This window comes from Branchiostoma lanceolatum, chromosome 16 (genome assembly GCF_035083965.1).
Source record: "Branchiostoma lanceolatum isolate klBraLanc5 chromosome 16, klBraLanc5.hap2, whole genome shotgun sequence".
In the NCBI taxonomy this organism is placed as follows: domain Eukaryota; kingdom Metazoa; phylum Chordata; class Leptocardii; order Amphioxiformes; family Branchiostomatidae; genus Branchiostoma; species Branchiostoma lanceolatum.
Window position 1 is genome coordinate 2,737,451 of NC_089737.1, and position 18,210 is coordinate 2,755,660.

The 18,210-nt window shown below is 39.4% G+C and overlaps 1 protein-coding gene across 3 annotated transcripts; it reads right to left on the reverse strand.

The window, feature by feature from the left end:
- Positions 1-140: 140 nt before the first annotated feature.
- On the reverse strand, positions 141-13,398 carry LOC136421423 (BTB/POZ domain-containing protein 10-like). 3 transcript variants are annotated; one of them, XM_066408719.1, is made up of 10 exons: positions 13,240-13,398; positions 10,967-11,125; positions 9,779-9,953; positions 9,293-9,405; positions 7,436-7,535; positions 4,969-5,089; positions 4,109-4,206; positions 3,431-3,530; positions 2,878-3,042; positions 141-2,357 (listed from the first exon to the last, which is right to left on the reverse strand). In XM_066408719.1, the coding sequence occupies exons 2-10, from the start codon at positions 11,065-11,067 to the stop codon at positions 2,089-2,091; spliced, it is 1,242 nt and encodes a 413-aa protein (XP_066264816.1). In that variant the 5' UTR covers positions 11,068-11,125; positions 13,240-13,398; the 3' UTR covers positions 141-2,088. The 3 variants fall into 3 exon arrangements, with proteins under 3 accessions (XP_066264816.1, XP_066264815.1, XP_066264817.1); XM_066408718.1 differs by having other exon boundaries at positions 9,293-9,408; XM_066408720.1 differs by lacking the exon at positions 10,967-11,125 and having other exon boundaries at positions 9,293-9,408.
- Between the last annotated feature and the right edge of the window lie 4,812 nt (positions 13,399-18,210).

The window sequence follows — 18,210 nt, forward strand, 5'->3', positions numbered from 1 at the left end:
CAGTAAGCTCTATTTGTCTGAGAGCGATGTGTTTGTCGGATTGCTAAGTTAGCTTCACATTATGCTTACAGATCTATTCCAAAAATGTTGTCACTTTCCAAATATGCAGAACCACAAACAAGCATTTTCCACAAGCCATATGATAAAGCAAGTACAATTTATTAGACAATGCACAGAGCTTTGGTTCTCAGAAACAGCCCTTCACATACAGGAACCAAAGTGAAACAAAATTCCTCACATTTGTACTGCATTATGATAACTTTATAACAAAATACTCTAGCTCTACACTTTGCAATCCTTGCAGAACACTAGTGTGCTTAGTTCAGTAGTTTTGCAGACCATTCTCTACAATAAATACAGTTTTTAATCTACCTTGCATTCTTATGCTGAGTTTACTATGCTTGCAACACAAAAGAGTATTAAAATGATGTCACATCTCTGACAAGGATATGATTCTATTGACTATCATTTTATACATCTTGCTAGCAGAGAAAACATATGTGTATGTTGTGACAAAAATTGGTATCATTTTTGCATACTGTATTGTACATGTACTGACAGTCAACATATTTCTAGCAAGTGCCTTTGCTAGGCCTGTATCTACTGTTTATGTAATTGCAGTTATGCTTCTTTTTTTACAAAAGTAACAAAGTGTACAATAGCTCATAGGAAAACTACCAGATATCAATACAGCACAACCCTATTATATAATCCGACAATACTTAAAAAGAATGTTGGATCTTTCATATCTTCATGCCATAGTTAAACATATTATTGCATGTTAAAGATTTTGTTCACAAAGGTGGCAAAAACGTTTCGATGATATACAGAGGACATTTTCTTTGGCAACATTATCGTGAAGGTTAAGATTAGAACTTACTCCTTTTTGCGACAAAAACTGCCAACAGAAAACAGTTAATTACAAAGAGCAACAATTTATGATCAGTTTGGTTAATGTCTTCATTTTTAAGCAGATGAAAGCAATGCAGAAGCCTGGAGTAATTTTCTTTTTGAGTCTACACTCTATCAACTGATGAGACTTTCTTTGCAAATGACTTTTGTACAAAACTACAATGTATTGTAAATAAAGTTAAGACACACTTATAATTATAATGAACCACAAAATAACTTAAACTAGAAGTAAACATCACAATGCAGTTAAGGGTTTATCATAATTCAACATAAATGCATTTTGAAACAAATAGAAGACTCTCAACGCAGGATCCATATGTATGATAATGAATGCAGATTATTTGTTCATATATTGCTAAAGCTATCATTTCCCACTACCAAAAACACTTAATTCAAATGTCCTTTGCATTGTCCTTTGCGCTCCAGTAGACTTGCAATAGTTCAGTCTGGTTAATTGTCTTGTTAATGCTATATATCAGTCAACCAGAGAGATTGACAAAAACATACTTGCAGTGCTCTGTCAGGATATATAAATACTACTGTACTCTCAAACTCAAAGGCAAGACACAAGGCTAGATTGAAGAAACATCAAAACAATCTCTAAGAATTTCAACAGTTCACAGTGTATTCAATCATTTTTGATGGTCTTTGTCCAGCAAGTGATTTAGTGGGAAAGTCAGCAATCCAGTTACAGGTGACATACCTACCAAGGCAACTTTTAAGGATTAGATATGTTTGGATAAAGGCAGACACTAAGAATTTGGAACATCAGCTTCAGTTTAAACCTTATATCTGATTTCTCTTGTATAGTTACAGAGGTGTTTATTTCATGTTAGTTAGGTCTAGCAATAAAAAATGTTGTGTGGAGAGTAGATGTCTGAAAAGAGACACAAAAACTTTTGATCTAAAATCTGAGGGACTTAAGTGTTGTGGAATCGTTTTCCATCATGTTCTCCTCATTTCTTTGACAGCAGAAAGAGTGATATCAACAAACCCATGTTTACATTCACACCCTGTGATGTTGACCTCCAAATTCTTTAAAAAAGATAAGAGAATCCTACCTACCTCCCTAGTTTTATCAGAACTGCAAATGGAAACATAACATAAATTTTCTTATGCCTTAGATGTTAAAAATTCCTAGTGTCTTTCTAAATCAAAAGTGATCACACTTGAAGATCATTCTATAGGCAGCTGCACAGTGGGATATGGTTCTACACTAAGCGGCATAGGTGGAGGGGACCCGCCCACTGCACCCTCTGGCTCTTCCTCCGCAGCCGGGGCATTCTGCTGCACGATAGCCTGGTCTGCCGGCGTGTCGGCCGCCGCAGCCGCGAGGTTCGTGATCGACTTGCTCTTGACGCACTGGAAGTCAACATGGCGGCTCTTGTTCTCTTCCTTCTCCCACGACATGCGGATGAATGGCCGCTGCACGTAGTTGTAAATCACTGTGGGTTAAAGAGAATATACAAAATTTGTACATGTATTTCATGTTTAAGGTGTTAAAAGAAGTGCTCAATTTCAAATATTCAGTAAGGCAAATTTTCCAGGCAACTTTGTTTTTTCCTGTTTAATATCACGGATTGGACCTTGTTGCAACCAAGTACAGAAGAGACTTCCTCATTAGATAGCCTTAAACAACACTTGCAGCTAGATATGCAAAGGTTATGTGTGACAGGTCGTTCAATGAAACCAGCTGCTGCCACGCTGCAAGCCTGCAAAGCTGGTGTGTTACACTGAAGGGCAGTCATACTGGCTATACAGATACAAAACTCGATGACTTTCTGTCTGCCAGAACAAATTTCTGCAATTCAGATTGAGAGCAAACACTTCAAGTTCTACCACTTCATAGCCTGGATAAGAGGCCCCCAATCTCCAATCTCTAAAATATCTATCGATAGATATTTTAGAGATTAGGGGTCTGGTATCCAGGCTAACCACTTCACTGCTGTATATTTATCTATTCACCTTCTGGTTTGCCCCCTGGTCTCTTCTTGATTTTCTCCTTGTATGTTGGGTACCCCTCGATGCCTAGTCTGATCTTTTTCAGCCCTCTCTCCTTCAGAACTGCCTTGGCCACGTCTCGGTTCTCTATATACTTGAAGAATCTGTACATTGCTGTGCTGTAGATTACTGGCAAAAAAAACAACAACCAAGATTAAGTGAAGATTTAGACAAAATGCAAATATACCAGCCAAAGAACCTTACAATGCAAGATGACCTCCTAATCATTTGGAGTCAATAAACAAAACATGCTGTTGAATAAAGTACATGTACAAATGTAAATACACAACAAAATGACCCTAATTCCTCTGGACACTTTAAACAATTCTAAGGTTTACAGATCGCATGGAACAAAACAAGTCCTTAAATACAGTCACTGTGACTCTGTCAAACTCTATAGCAACCTTTCGTTCACTCCCATTAAATACAATTGGATTCAGGTTCAAAACCTCCGCAATAACAAGTAAGTGCTTCAGAAAGTTTGGTCTAAAAAGCATTGAACAGTATTTCAGCTTACTTTGAGAATACTCCTCCCCCATCTGTGGTGGGTACTCCTGGTCCCAGTCCACCACATCATCGTCTGTCAGAACTACAATGTGGCACTCACGGTCTCCTTTCTGTGGACAACAAACAAACAAGTCAACAAACATTAGTTAATAAGTTGATGAAGGTTAGACATCCAGGTAATAAGATACGCCACTGTAATTCACTTATTATATAATCTTCACGGTAGCAAAATTTCACGGTGGAAGGAAAATGGACAGAATACAACAAGTAAACGGAGAAAACAACAACGGTTGCCGTTTCTTCTTTCACGCTACCTGGCCTCTTTTACTACATGAAGTTTTAGAGGACAGTAAACGACAACAACTGCTATGTCTCCTCTAAGTTCCTTTTTTTCCATAACTGGTAGTAAATTGCCTTTGAGTGTAACACACTAGTTTTGTACAGTAGGTACAAGCTGTGTAAAACATGACTTTAGAAACTTTAACAGCTTCATTTCAGAAAAGTGTAATGGTACACATGCCAAGTGTATATTGCTTTGGTTGGTTATGAATCTGTGACAACGTCTAGATACTTTATATGACCATACTTGAGCACACTGCATCATGATTGCATGCCATGTGTACATGTATATTGCTTTCTTTGGTTATTAATTGATGACAATGTTAAGATAGACTTCTGCTGGCCATACCTGAGCACACTGCACCATGATGGGCATGATGAGCTCTTCTAGGAAAGACACAAACTGCTCACGGGCACCATCGTTGGACAGCTCATGGAGAAGGCCCCCTGCAACACAACATACATGTACATGTCAATCAAACTATTTGCAGCTGGCAGTAACAAACTGTACATGTGGACTAGGCATGCATACCTAAACCCATGGCATATTTGGATAATATTATTGGGGCATAATGGGAGCAACTTGGCTAAATCAAGTCGAATACTCTTTAACATTAAGACTTCTAACAAAGACACGGCATAGCAGCTGATTGCAATAAACTTGTCTGGTTCATTCACTGGTAAGTTCTGTCAGTCCAACAGTGCAAGTGATGCCAGTAAGTAATTGTAAGGTTGTGTAGTCTTGACACTTGCATTTGGCACAGTTTAGGGATATATACCTAATCTCACATTCAGGTTCAGATTTGAATCACTGAGTTTGGTTTTTTTTGGACCTGAACCTAAACGTTTTATGAGTCCGAATTCGGTTCAGTGTTTAGGTATGCATCCCCAATGTGGACTATAGACACAATAACTTGTATAAACTTTACAAAAGTCAGAGGCAACATTTTTGAGTACAAAATGTGCATTTATTTTGGCCCAAAAGAGCAAGGTCTTGTGCTGTTTGACACATGGGAAAATCAAATGGTAAAAGATGATGCTCAAACTCAGCGAAGGAAGAAGTTGGTGTGAGTCTCCATAAATTTCACAGACACAAAGGAGTCACATCTTAAATTCCAAGGGGCTAGAGCACCTCAAAGGTTAAAAACTACCATCTTAACCTCGAGCCCTAACTATGCATGCAGCAGAACCATGAACTGTTGTACTTACGTAGGTTGACACATTTGATGGTGTCACAGTCAAACGGCACCAGCAGGTAATCACAGGCCTCCCGTAACTCCTGGACAGACACATCAGGAGGACACCGGATCTGGCCGTACTTGTAGTAATCCTGTAGAGAGGAGGGGAAAACAAAACAATTGAAACAAGATACTGTAAATGCAGAAATGTTCGCGGTGGTTTTATGTTCGCGGTTTTCGCAGTGAAACGGTTTCACCGCGAACTTAAAGCCACTGCAAACATTTTTATCAAATACCGTAGCAGTATGTGACTATAGCGCTGCCGCGAACTTAAAAACACCGCGAACACTCCATTTTCGCCTTAGCACGAAATAAAAACCACGCGAACTTAAATGTATTTTACAGTATCAAAACTGGAAGCTGCTAGGGGGCCCAAAATCTAATCATTTCCCTTTTTGTCACAACCTACCAACACACCAAATATGAAACCAATTCATCCAGCCGTTCTTAAGTTATCTTGTTCACCAACAGATAGATACACAAATGCTGTTGAAAATATGAGCTCCATGACATTTCATGGATGTAATAAAACTACAGTCAAACCTGTGTTAGCGGTCACCTGGACATAGCGGTCACCTGGCCATAGTGGTCACTTTTAGTCGGTCCCTTGAATTTTTCCCATTGACATAAGCATTAAGAATTAGTCTATAGCGGTCACCTGTCCAATGTGGTCGCGGTCAGCCAATTTTCGGTCCGGCCGCAACGGCAACACTGCCGATAGCGGTCACTGCGCGTGGTCAGGCCGCGGTCACAGCGTGGCCGGCGTACCTTTGTTTACATCAGCGGCCGTAACTCCGAGCCGTGCCAGCCCACGCCTGGTTCACAATCTTTTTATTTCCGCGCTGCGCCACCAAAACGTGGGCTCAACTAGAACCTTAATGTGTTTGAATAAAGAAAACATTAAAGAATTTCGTAGTTTGACGCGAAGTATTTCCAGAAATGGTGTCTTATGATTTTTTACGTTGCTGTAAACACTCGTCTCGGTTCCGCGGCACATCGTCATCTCTGAGCTATCGGACTGGGCGAAATTACGGCCGCAGCTTTTTAACAGAAGACTCATTCATGTATCTCATGTGTTAAGTTCTTGAAAATGTAATTTTCCGGGCGGAATTTCCGTTTTCTGCGGGTAAATAAAGAATTTTCGAGATTTACACATTTTTCCAAGATGGCGTCGCAGCAAAGGTCACAAGAGTTCAGACGATACCACTGATATGTAGGTTAAATACGGTAAATCTATTTTGTAATACCACATCCCTGAGAGTAATTTCATTATTAAAACCTTAAAAATGCATCGATACAGATATATTATGATGCAAGATACAAGTTGTACTAAATTTATGAAAGAAATAAGCATGAACGGATCCACTTTTCCAATGATTACCACATACTAGGGATAATGGTAGAAGCCGAACCCAAGCTGAAAACAAAGGGAACTCGCCACGATGTTTTGTTTGAAAACCGGCCGAAAACGAATAATAAGTGGAAACAAAGAAACAATCCTTTGTTTCAAAATGTTGTTAACTAAATGGGTGGCGTTCTGTTGCAAAATAAGTTGTTTTACATGGCTAAATTTCGTTCGTTGTCGGCGACAGAGGCATCAAACTTCCAAGAAAAATGGCGGTCTCTTCAGAAGTCTTCAGAACCTGGAGCACAAGTCCGTCTTTTTCGAGTTCGCTAGATAATAGCGAAGAGTGCGGGGCAGCTGACTAATTTTGCCGTGGGAACTGGTAAACTGGACATCCATGTCAACTAAATTGAAGACCATTTGCAGTTTATGTGTTTGTGTAGGGCATGGTCATTGCAATATTTCTTCAATTAAAATTATGATATACTGTATAACAAAAATAAGGAAACAAAAATTGAACTGTAGTTGTTATAAGCACCTGTGCAGTTTGTATGTGAAAAAATACTCAGTACCTTAGTATAAACTTATGTCTTGTGTCACTCATTGCTCGAGTCGACCATATCCTCTATATAGTGGTCACCTGGCCATAGTGGCCAAATTTACTCAGTCCCTTGAGTGACCACTATAGACAGGTTTGACTGTATTAAAAGGTGGAGGGCATTTGAAAAGTTCTGAAAGCTGGATTCTTCCATGACTGTTCTAGTTGAAGATTTTGGAAGCATTTCTATTCTAGATTGTAACAATTATATCTATACCTGTATATATGATAATATTCCTTGTCTGTGACGCTACAAGAAATGTCTACTTTCTGGGCACTTGTAGAGCATTTCCATTATGGTAAATCAGATAAATGACAACTACATGTAATGTCCATGCTTTAAACTTTGTCAGGGTTGTCTTGCACCAAAATACATAATAAAATGTGCAAAAGGGAAATGTTATGCTGGTTACAAATACTGTACATAAGAAGAAGATACCTAGGATCACAAGATAAAGAGAAAAATGTAACATAACAACAACATTACAAACTTACCAGAATGGCTCTAAAGACACTAGCTGACATTCCATCTGCAACCTCATACTCTCCCTTGTCATTTGGACGGACTAAGTCATTTTCCCTCGGACCAAACATCCTAGAAAGCAAAGAATATGTTAATGCGCATTGTATTTTTGAAGGTTAGTTAAAACCTTACCATACTTTCTTATGTAGAAGAGCTGAACACTGAAATAAGAGAAATCTATAGAATGAAAATGCACACTGAATATTATAGTTCAATATATACACTTCGCAGCCACTACTTTCATACATGCAGCTATAGACAATAGATTAATCAAAGGTAATGGTACAATAGCATTTGAGGCCGTAGGGGCAGTGGGTTGTTATTCCACTATGTCTAGGGCACAGTATTGGAAAGTAGAGCCCATCCCCTTCCTTCCACTGCATTTTACCTCCCCAACCGAAGCCAGGTACCCATTTTTACACCTGAGTGGGGAAAGAACACAATGTCTGGCCAGGAATCAAACCTGTAACCGCTCGATCTTGTGTTTGCTAGCCTAGCCACTCGGCTAATGTAATCCAAAACAAACACCTAACGTAACATAACCAATTAACGTCCGATTTATTCAAAACGTACTTATCTTAAAACCGCGCTGACAGAGCCAAATTTTAAACCCATGGTCAGAAATATCAGCTCTTCTAAAAAGCAAATGCATGGTCTGTAAGTTTTTATCCGCCTATTTAACGCCGTGCGAGCATGTATTTATACTGAGGTATAGGGGTGGATACCGGTTCGCTGGACCTAATTCAGACCTTTATAACATCCAAGAACCGAGTCCAAAAAACCTAAAGCCAAAAACCTGAGTCCAAAAAACCTGAACAAAGTACAAATATATTTTTCTATTTTGTTTGATAAAAAGTGTTTTGAGTGTCCCCTCTGACAAGAAAGGCATTTAAAACAAGTGCAACATTCAAATATCAAACACTGGTTTATCTTGTTTCCCCAAGAAACTTTTATAGTTGTGCATGTCAGTATTAATTCTCTATGCTTAATATTGGTCTAACAAAACAAAACATCAACTGGACAGGATCAGGTCCAGGTTCACGTCCGAACCTGAACCTAAATCTCTGGACCTAAACTTGGACTTGAACCTAATTAAGCCGAACCGGTATCCACCCCTACTGAGGTATATGACGAAGAATTCTGCTGGGGTAATCCATTATCGTCCACTTCATCTTTTCCCTTCTAGCGCTATGCTTGAAGAACATAGACCAGAAAAAAATGCACAGTAACTGTCCAAAGTAGTCTACAGACAAATGATAGTAAAATCACTATGTCTGTCCCGCCACTTGCTTGACGCGATGGAAGAAAACAGCGTTTATCTGTGAATTTCCCCGACATGCGCGGCACGTGGCGTTCACGTGGTAAACGCATAGCAATTAGCCTCCGGTGCGGGGGTCGCTAGATTGTATCAAACCTTCCTCAAACTAGAAAGAGTTTCAAACCTCGAATCACCATGGATAGTCTGAATATCAAAGAAAGGTTTAACGTCAGCTACTTTTAAAAGATACTAGCTATCGTGCAAGTTCCCAAAACATGATGAAGTACGCGGTGTCGAATTACATATGAAATACGTTATGCGTGACGCTTCCGTGCAACTTGTTGTTACTGGTTCAGGAGTTGTTACTGGTTCAGGAGTTTATTCTCTTATGTCGCTGGACGTAAACCTTTTTCATTGTTTTGTATAATAGAGAGAGATGGCTAAGGATCATACTTATGACGTTCTTTATTGCTCATGAGAACAGGCTTTGGCATAATACACCGCGACATGTGGACATGAGCCAAACCTGACGTAAATAGGTTCTGCACGTAAATAGGTCATGTTACGTTACCTGCCAAGCATGGTCTCAGGGTGGCTGGCAAACAGGTTGGCATCCACAACGAATCTGGTCTGGTCGACTACCAAGGTGATCTTCTCTGAACCCTTTGTTGTATAGACCACGGACTGCTGCAAAACAAGTACACACTGTGTTGATGAAAAGTTTATACAAAAATGTTGGAATACATGTACACCGCAGCAGACTTCCCCAATGGGCTCTATGGAGTAACAATTACAATGTACCCGGTAGCTTTGCATCAATTTTCATACTGTCCCAGTGTCTGGTATGAGGAAAATGTAACAGTCACTGTGTGGGGGGGAATGACATGTTCATGTGTATGTAATATTATAACTAATAAAAGGGAAACAGGGCGTCCTCTGGGTGTCCCCTGCAAAAGGAGGGCGTCTAATTTCTTTGTTTTCTTAGTATAGGGCATCCAGAAGACACCCTGACACCCTGCTAGCTAATACTAATAGCCTGCATGCGTAACACACTGACCTGGTTTCTAGCGACAGTTCCACCAGCGGCCGCCACAGCATTCTGAGCAGCGTGGGCCACCGCGTTCTTCAGGCAAGATGGTGGCTGACAGTTACGAGGGTTGGATGGGTCCCCGACGCTCACCTTGCCCAACTTGGAGTTCATGTTTATCTTGGGACGGGGGGAGCTGTACAGTCTGGGGACAAAGGTCATGCGCTTAGACTCCACTTTTGTTATTAATGTCTAGAAAGTAATCATAAAGTAAATGATTTCAAAATGGACAAATGTTTTTGGAAAGGACAGAAAATATAACTTAAGATGTAACAAGTTGTCTTGTGATTTTATAATAGACAAAAGTTAGGGTTTACTGGAATATTCCGTCATCTTCAACATGTATAGAGGTATAAGTAATATTTAAATAGATTTTATCTACTAGAATTAATAAGAAAGCAATGATTTCCATGGTAACAGGTCTATAACCTTACAACTACAATGAAATTGAAATTGTTAAAATTGAACACTAATGAAGACGTCTGACCTTAATAAAACAAACAAACAATGGAAATAGAATGTAGATGTTAGAACATGTGTACCTGAAATATTATCTTGAACACCTTAAAACACATGATCTACTAGTGATCATATCAATTTCAAAACAAAGAAATGCAAGAGATGAACTACATTTGTATTTCAACTCAAAGGCAAGGCTTTGTCTACCATGCATGTGTTCCCCACCTGGGCTCAAAATACATGTACATTTTTGGGGTCAACTTGCACTGATGCAGATGAAAAAAAAACTACCTGCAACAAAAGAAATTACTTGCACAACCAACTTTCGGCATATTTGGGAAAGTATGATGCCGCTATTCCCAAAGATGGGGGCTTTTGAATTGCTTGGTTCAAGGCCACTAAATCTGTAAATATCGTAAAAATGTTCAAAAGGGATACCAAATGTTGCTTGCATAATGCGTAATTTGTTTGAGAACCAATCCTTTATTTGGAGTGAACATTCATGTGAGTAAAAGGGGAAAAATTTCTACTGGTGGTAACTTGCATCAGTGCAAGTCTTCTTAAAATTACATGCACTGCTCCAATTTTACGTGTGCAAACTTGCACATACATGTAGTACTTTGTGCCGTGCACATAATACTTGAGCATCATGCAAGAGGGAGTGACAGCACACCAAGGACACATCATCCAAGTCCTCACCTGCTACCACAAACTTTCTTTTGCCTCTCTTCGCAGTCCGAAAAATCACTATCGCTGCTGCAACTGTCGTATTGGCGGTTGGGATTAGTGCGTCTGGCCATCCCAAGCGCTGGGGATGGTCACAATTAGCGACGGAGGTTAGAGCGTTGTGGCCATGCACTGCAAGGCGGGAGAAAACAAAACACAAAGACATCAGTCATAATGCAATAGCAGTCAGATACCTTCTTTCATGTATCATCGTATAAACATTAACAATGGAGGCGTACTGATAAAATAAAAATTGATGGCTGCTTCTTGCATTCAAAAGCGTACAGCAAATTGTAACAGTATGTGATGCCATCACCTACTGAGAATTTCATTCTAATCTAAGCTCAACTAAAAACAAAAGGTGTACACAATGTACTAGTACCAGTAATTCAACTTTTGCTGATACTCTGCTACAATATAGATGTATGCATGTATATTTTACAGAAATCTGTGTACATGCTAATCTCCAAGCAGATCTCCACGGTGCGCCGAAAATCGTATACATCATGTATATGCTAGCCAGAGAAGCTCCGGTCAGCCGGTAAGTTACGGGGCGGACTGGAGCTTACCGGCTGACCGGAATTTCTCTGGCTAGCATATATACGATTTTTGGCGCACCATGGAGATCTGCTTGGAGATTATGTACATGCATCATAGCAGTGCATAATCCAATAATAAATGAATGAATGAAAGACCTTTATTGTGCATTCATGCCCCGAGGGGCTAGGTACAGGTCGTCTAACTTAACACATGGAACATACAAGAATATAAATACAATAATACAAACTGTAAACATATAGAGTAGACAAACGTGTTATTAAACTAAGCTAGTCCAGAAGTGTCGACTTCTTCTCGCTTCTTTGTACATGTGTAAATGTATGAACAGACAGTATTTCTTATACAAGGATTATCCAGGCGTTATGAAAACATGAATTTGTCTGTTACATTTAGATATTCGAAATATGGGAATTTTTCTTTGATAAGGCTAAAAAGTACACTTCTTTTGCTATCGTATAATTTACAATACACACATTATGATAAATGAGAAGTTTGTGGAAGAGTAACAAAAATTGTTTGTTTGACTTTTATTCAAGCATAATGTTATATCACAGACACCACCTGAACAAACATTTTTTTGTTGTTTTCACTCAAAAGAGATGATTCAAGGTAACAAAAATTGATTTTCATATCAATCAGCTCCTTACACAATATACAAGATAGGGGAAATGAAAACAACAGGAAGAGACTGCTGTAAGTTAACAGCAATAACACTATCACACATTCACACTCAAAGGACATGTAGCTATTTTCCTCACACATTATCAATTCCTTCCATTCATATCAATTTCAAAGATACATTATTGATGTATTGTTCACAAAATGTCACAACAAATACTGGCAAAGACGGGACATAGACCTGATTTAGGACCAAACAAATAAATGTGTAACCATATTATCACTGTTTTCAAAAACTGATTCTGGTACTTGTCTATTTTTCTTTTGTAAAATATTTCTCTGACAAACTTTTAACTTAGCATCTCTAGGTTTATATAGCTGCAGCTTGATTATGTAGTGATTTTGAAGCCTTCAATCCTCACCAAAAATAATTTAAATGCAAAGTTATCTTAGAATTGGTTTCACAGCAAATCAATGTTGGGTACTAAGTTACGGTAAGAAGCAACCTACTTGCAGTTGAGCAAGGAGGTTTAAATCAAATTTAAACTTCCTTGAGTTGAGGAAGAACAACAACAACAAATTTCAACAACAACAACAAACTCGGTAAAGCCACTTTCATCAAATTTCACACGAAAAGCCAAGCTCTTTAGCAAAAATATATTTTTCTCGTATTCCTGTGGATCGTGTACATAATAAAAATACAACAGTACAGTGAGCAACTGAGTCCAAAGATACTCTAGATCTAGTGAGGCCAAATTTTGGAGCATGTACATAATTCGTCACTAAAAACAAAATTAATAATGTTTTTGCGTCCTAGCTATCTCCTGATTTTACCGCCGTTTTATACCACAAAAAAATTAAATAACACTTGATTTTCTTATGCTATTTACACATACAGCTGGTGCTTTCATTTATGGCATTTATCCATCAATTTTCCTGGTCAAAAGTGACGCAAGTCATAGCGTCGAAATTTCCGCAGTCGGTTTTCGATCGCCATCAGTACGTTCAACAAAACTGCGGAAAAACTACCTTCCAAACACATCGTATACACAAAATGTTGGTCAAATTACCTGCAGTATTTCCTTGGGAAGCTTCAGATGGCGAGATTTGGGGGATACATGTGGAGTTTATCCCGGAAAAGGAGAGTTATCGGCTGGAAGGCTGCTCCAAAGTCAGGAAATTACGTCCGCCATCTTGTCGTGTCGTTGCTGAATAAGCATGATGGGACGCCAGGAGATTCCATTCCTTGGTAGGGGTGTTCATGATGATAAAAAATACATTTGCAAGGCTTATTTATTGCTTGCTTCAGAATATTCTTTGTCATATTTTACAAAGGTTGAGTTCATTGTTCTTTCTAATCTTCTCTTCAACTGCACTTGACTAGTTTAATGGCAAGGTACCAGGATCACGATCTTATTGGATATTTACCTTCGCCGAGAAGGTTATGCAGAGGGTAGCGTTTGCGGGTGTGTTTGTTTGTGTGTAGTGGACCAGCATAACTCAAGAATGCCTGGATGGATTGTTTTGATATTTGGTATGTTGAAAACGATTAGATTTTGGGCCCCTAGCGGCTTCTTACAGTACTGCAGCGGAACTTCCTGTTTTGATATCTCGTGTTCTGGACATGCTATGGAACCGATTTTTGAGTGGTTACATAGATCTTTGGACAGAGAGTAAGTGGTACGGGTCTGGGCCCCCTAGCAGCTTTTTTGGAACTGCAGGAGCAGGTTTTGTGTCTGACTTTGAAAGGGAATAACTAAAGAAGGGCTTGATGGATGGTAATGATTTTTGGTAAGTAGATAGCTTGAGTGATGATGTACATGTATATGATTGAGCTATATCCGACGACCGTGGATTGTTGAACTCCACGGCCGTGCAATTCATCAATAGGATGATGAACTCCACCACCCCGGAATTCATCATCCTATTGATTTAGTGATGAACTCATTGGCAATACCGCCACTATAGCGGCAATTCGCCATATAATTAGTCATTTAGTGATGAACTCCACGGCCAATCCGAGACGGGGTTGGAGTTCAAATCTGACCAGGGTTGGGGTCAGGGCGCGGTAATCTGCCTGAAGTGCACGATCTTCACCCTGATATCTGCCCCTGTTACTTGGTAATAGCTTATTACACATGTAGCTGTGCATGAATATTTTCACTCTTCTCCAAGGCCAGTGAGTTATTGTATTTTCGTGCGTGGTGCAGTTGGTTCGCCTTCGAAGTCTATTTATTCGAGTCCGCCGCAACGATGATGAGGTGACCGTATTCATATACTGCTTCAGGCGAAACTTTGGTCAGCTATTACTCCGTATTAAACCATGAATGAGATAATAACGTGGTCTTCATTCCTCAAATACCTACCAAGTGCCCTATCGTTTGAAAGTTAAGTTTGAAAATTCTGGTAAAGAGAATGATCTTTAAGACCTGTGTCATTGGCATATCAGGGAGGGGGGGGGGGGGCAACTTTGATCAGCTATAACTCCGTAACCATGGATAAGATAATAACGCGGTCTTCATTCCTCAAATGTCTACCAAGTGCCCTATCGTTTGAATATAACGTTAGATAATTCCGGTAAAAGAAACTGATTTTTTTAGACCTGTGTCGATGCAATATTAAGGGAGGAGGGAGGGTAGCTTTTGTCAGGTATTACTCCGTAACAATGAATGACATAATAACGCGTTCTTCATTCCTCCAAAAACCCACCTAGTTACCTTCGCGACGAATGGTTTCGTCGAGAAGGTTATTCGACGGTGCTTGTCTGTGTGTCTGTTAGTGAACAGAATAAGTCGAGAACGCCTGGATGGTTTGTTGTCGTAGTTGGTGTGTCGGTGTGTATGTGGCAAATCTCAAGATGATTAGATTTTGGGCGAAGTGTTTTGCATAATTAACGAGAAAAGTGTAAAAATGTGTTCAATTGTATGCTTTACTATGCGTTCTGGTTGCGACGGGGATATTGATACGGGTAGATGGGGGGCAAAGTTGGTCATGAGGGGTCATGAGGGGTCATGAGGCAGGCAGGAAACGTCAGTTACATGTACTGCAGCTGCCAGGGACAAATTGGCTATCAGCCAGCTGTAGGGCAGATACAAGAGATAGGCTTGCCCATATAGGCAGTAATGCTTTAAAGCACTAAAACAAGGGCTCAGAAAAGGATTCACCTTAATTGCAAGCCCCAAAAATTCTTATGCACCAGAAAGCCACATCTGTCTACTTTAGAATCATGCAAAGAAAATAGACAGTTGACCAGCTCGTTCTCTCGTAACAGCTGACAGACGAAAACAATCGTCAACTTTGACCTACTCCCAGCCTGGAAGAGTCCACTCGGAGCATGTGAAACCAAACCACAAAGATATCTCCTTACACCAATTAAAAGACTGAAACATACAAATTTTGACCAAAGTTGGATATACACGGCCTTATATGAGTAAGAACAGTCATTAATGCAGTGCCACAGCATGGGAATACTGAGCATGTCTGTGTGTCTGTTAGTGAACACGATAAGTCGAGAATTCTTGGAAGGATTGTCTTGGTATTTGGTATGTTGGTAGGTCTCGATGAAACCTGAAAATGATTAGATTTTGGGCCCCCTATCGGCTTGTTACGGTACTGCAGCGGAACTTCATGTTATGATATCTCGTGTTGTGGACATGCTATGGAACTGATTTTTGAGTGGTAGATAGCTCGTTGGACAGAGAGTAAGTGGTATAGGTTTGGGCCCCCTAGCAACTTTTTTGGAACTGCAGGGGTAGGTTTTGCTTCAGACTTTGAAAGGGAATAACTCAAGAAGGGCTTGATGGAAGGTCATGATTTTTTGCATGTACATAGCTTGAGCGATGATGTACATGATTGGATACTTATTATGCAAATCAGTAACTAATTTGCATAATTAATGAGGAAAGTTTATACATTCATCAATTTCCATGATAGGACTCGCAAACATGTGACATATGTAACTGAGGAAGAGAGAAATATTAATAGATATCAGCTATGCAAATGAGAACCTCATTTAGATAATCAATGAGAAAATAATATAACTCGAGATGGGCTTGATGGATGGTCATGATTTTTGGTATGTAGATAGCTTATGTGATGCTTTGTATGATTGGATGATAATTATGCAAATCAGATTATAATTAATGAGGCAATTTTAAAAACCTGCTGTGTTCCATGATATGACTATTCAAATATGTGACATTTGTAACTGAGGAAGAGAGGAATGTCAATTGATAGAAATTATGCAAATGTAGGCCTAATTTGCATAATTCATGAGAAACTACTATCATTCCATACTAGTAAATAACGGCAATTTCATACTTGTTGCATTTAGAAGTTGTGTGAATGTGAACACCATTGAATCAAATTATGCTAATAAGGAGCTTATTTGCATTATTGATGAAAAATGTTAGCATAACCTTCTTTGTTAAGCTCATAATCATAACAAGGAGGTTTGGACAACTTATGTTATTTGGGTGAGGAGGATCAACTGGTATGATTTTTGATTGATGAAAAACACTCCTAATACGTCAGTCATAAAGGTCAAAATCATTTCGCGAAGGTATGAGGTCGTAGAACTCTTGTTCCCCATCGTTTGAATGTAAAGTTTGAAAATTCCGGTCAAGAGATTGATTTTTAGACCTGTGCAATTGGTCTATAATGCTTTAAGTATAGGGAGGGGGGGGGGGGGCGAAACTTTGGTCAGCTATAACTCCATAACCATGAATGAGAAAATAAAGCGGTTTCATTCCTCCGATAACTACCAAGTACCCTATCGTTTGAATGTAAAGTTTGAAAATTCCGGTATAGAGATTGATTTCTAGACCTGTGCCATTGGTCTATAATGCTTTAAGTATGGGGTGGGGGGGCGAAACTTTGGTCAGCTATAACTCCGTAGCTATGAATGAGATAATAACGAGGTCTTTATTCCTCCAATACCTACCAAGTGCCCTATCGATTGAATGTAAAGTTTGAAAATTCCGGTCAAGAGATTGATTTTTAGAGCTGTGCCATTGGTCTATAATGCTTAGTATGGGGAGGGGGGTGAAACTTTGGTCAGCTATTACTCCGTAACCATGAATGAGAAAATAAAGCGGTTTCATTCCTCTAATACCTACCAAGTGCATTATCGTTTGAATGTAAAGTTTGAAAATTCCGGTAAAGAGATCGATTTTTTAGAGCTGTGCTATTGGTCTATCATGCTTTCAGTATGGGGTGGGGTGCGAACCTTTGGTCAGCTATTACTCCGAAACCATGAATGAGAAAATAAAGAGGTTTCATTCCTCCAATACCTACCAAGTGCCCTATCGTTTGAATGTTAAGTTTGAAAATTCCGGCAAAGAGATTGATTTTTAGACATGTGCCATTGGTCTATTATGCTTTAAGTATGGGGCGGGGGCGAAACTTCGGTCAGCTATAACTCTGTAACCATGAATAAGAAAATAAAGCGATTTTATTCCTCCAATACCTATCAAGTGCCCTATCGTTTGAATGTAAAGTTTGAAAATTCCGGTAAAGAGATTGATTTGCAGACTTGTGCCATTGGTCTGTAATGCTTTACGTATGGGGCGGGGGGCGAAACTTTGGTCAGCTATTACTCCGTAACCATGAATGAGAAAACTTGAGAGGTTTTATTCCTCCAATACCTGCCAAGTGCACTATCGTTTGAATATAAAGTTTGAAAATTCCGGTCAAGAGATTGATTTTTAGAGCTGTGCCATTGGTCTATTATGCTATAAGTATGGGGCGGGGGGCGTAACTTTGGTCAGCTATTAATCCGTAACCATGAATGAGAAAATAAAGAGGTTTTATTCCTCCAATACCTACAAAGTGGTCTATCGTTTGAATGTAAAGTTTGAAAATTCCGGTCAAGAGATTGATTTTTAGATCTGTGCCATTGGTCTATAATGCTTTAAGTATGGGGCGGGTGGCGAAACTTTGGTCAGCTATAACTCTGTAACCATGAATGAGAAAATAAAGCGGTTTCATTCCTCCAATACCTACCAAGTGCCCTATCGTTTGAATGTAAAGTTTGAAAATTC

Excerpts from the sequence above, each read along its gene's own strand:
- LOC136421423 (XM_066408718.1), bottom strand. The coding sequence starts at position 11,067 with ATGGCCAGACGCACTAATCCCAACCGCCAATACGACAGTTGCAGCAGC. Across the intron at positions 5,090-7,435 it reads GTGTCTTTAGAGCCATTCTG|GATTACTACAAGTACGGCCA; the intron begins GTAAGTTTGTAA and ends TCCTCTCTACAG. Across the intron at positions 4,207-4,968 it reads CATCAAATGTGTCAACCTAC|GGGGCCTTCTCCATGAGCTG; the intron begins GTAAGTACAACA and ends GTTGTGTTGCAG.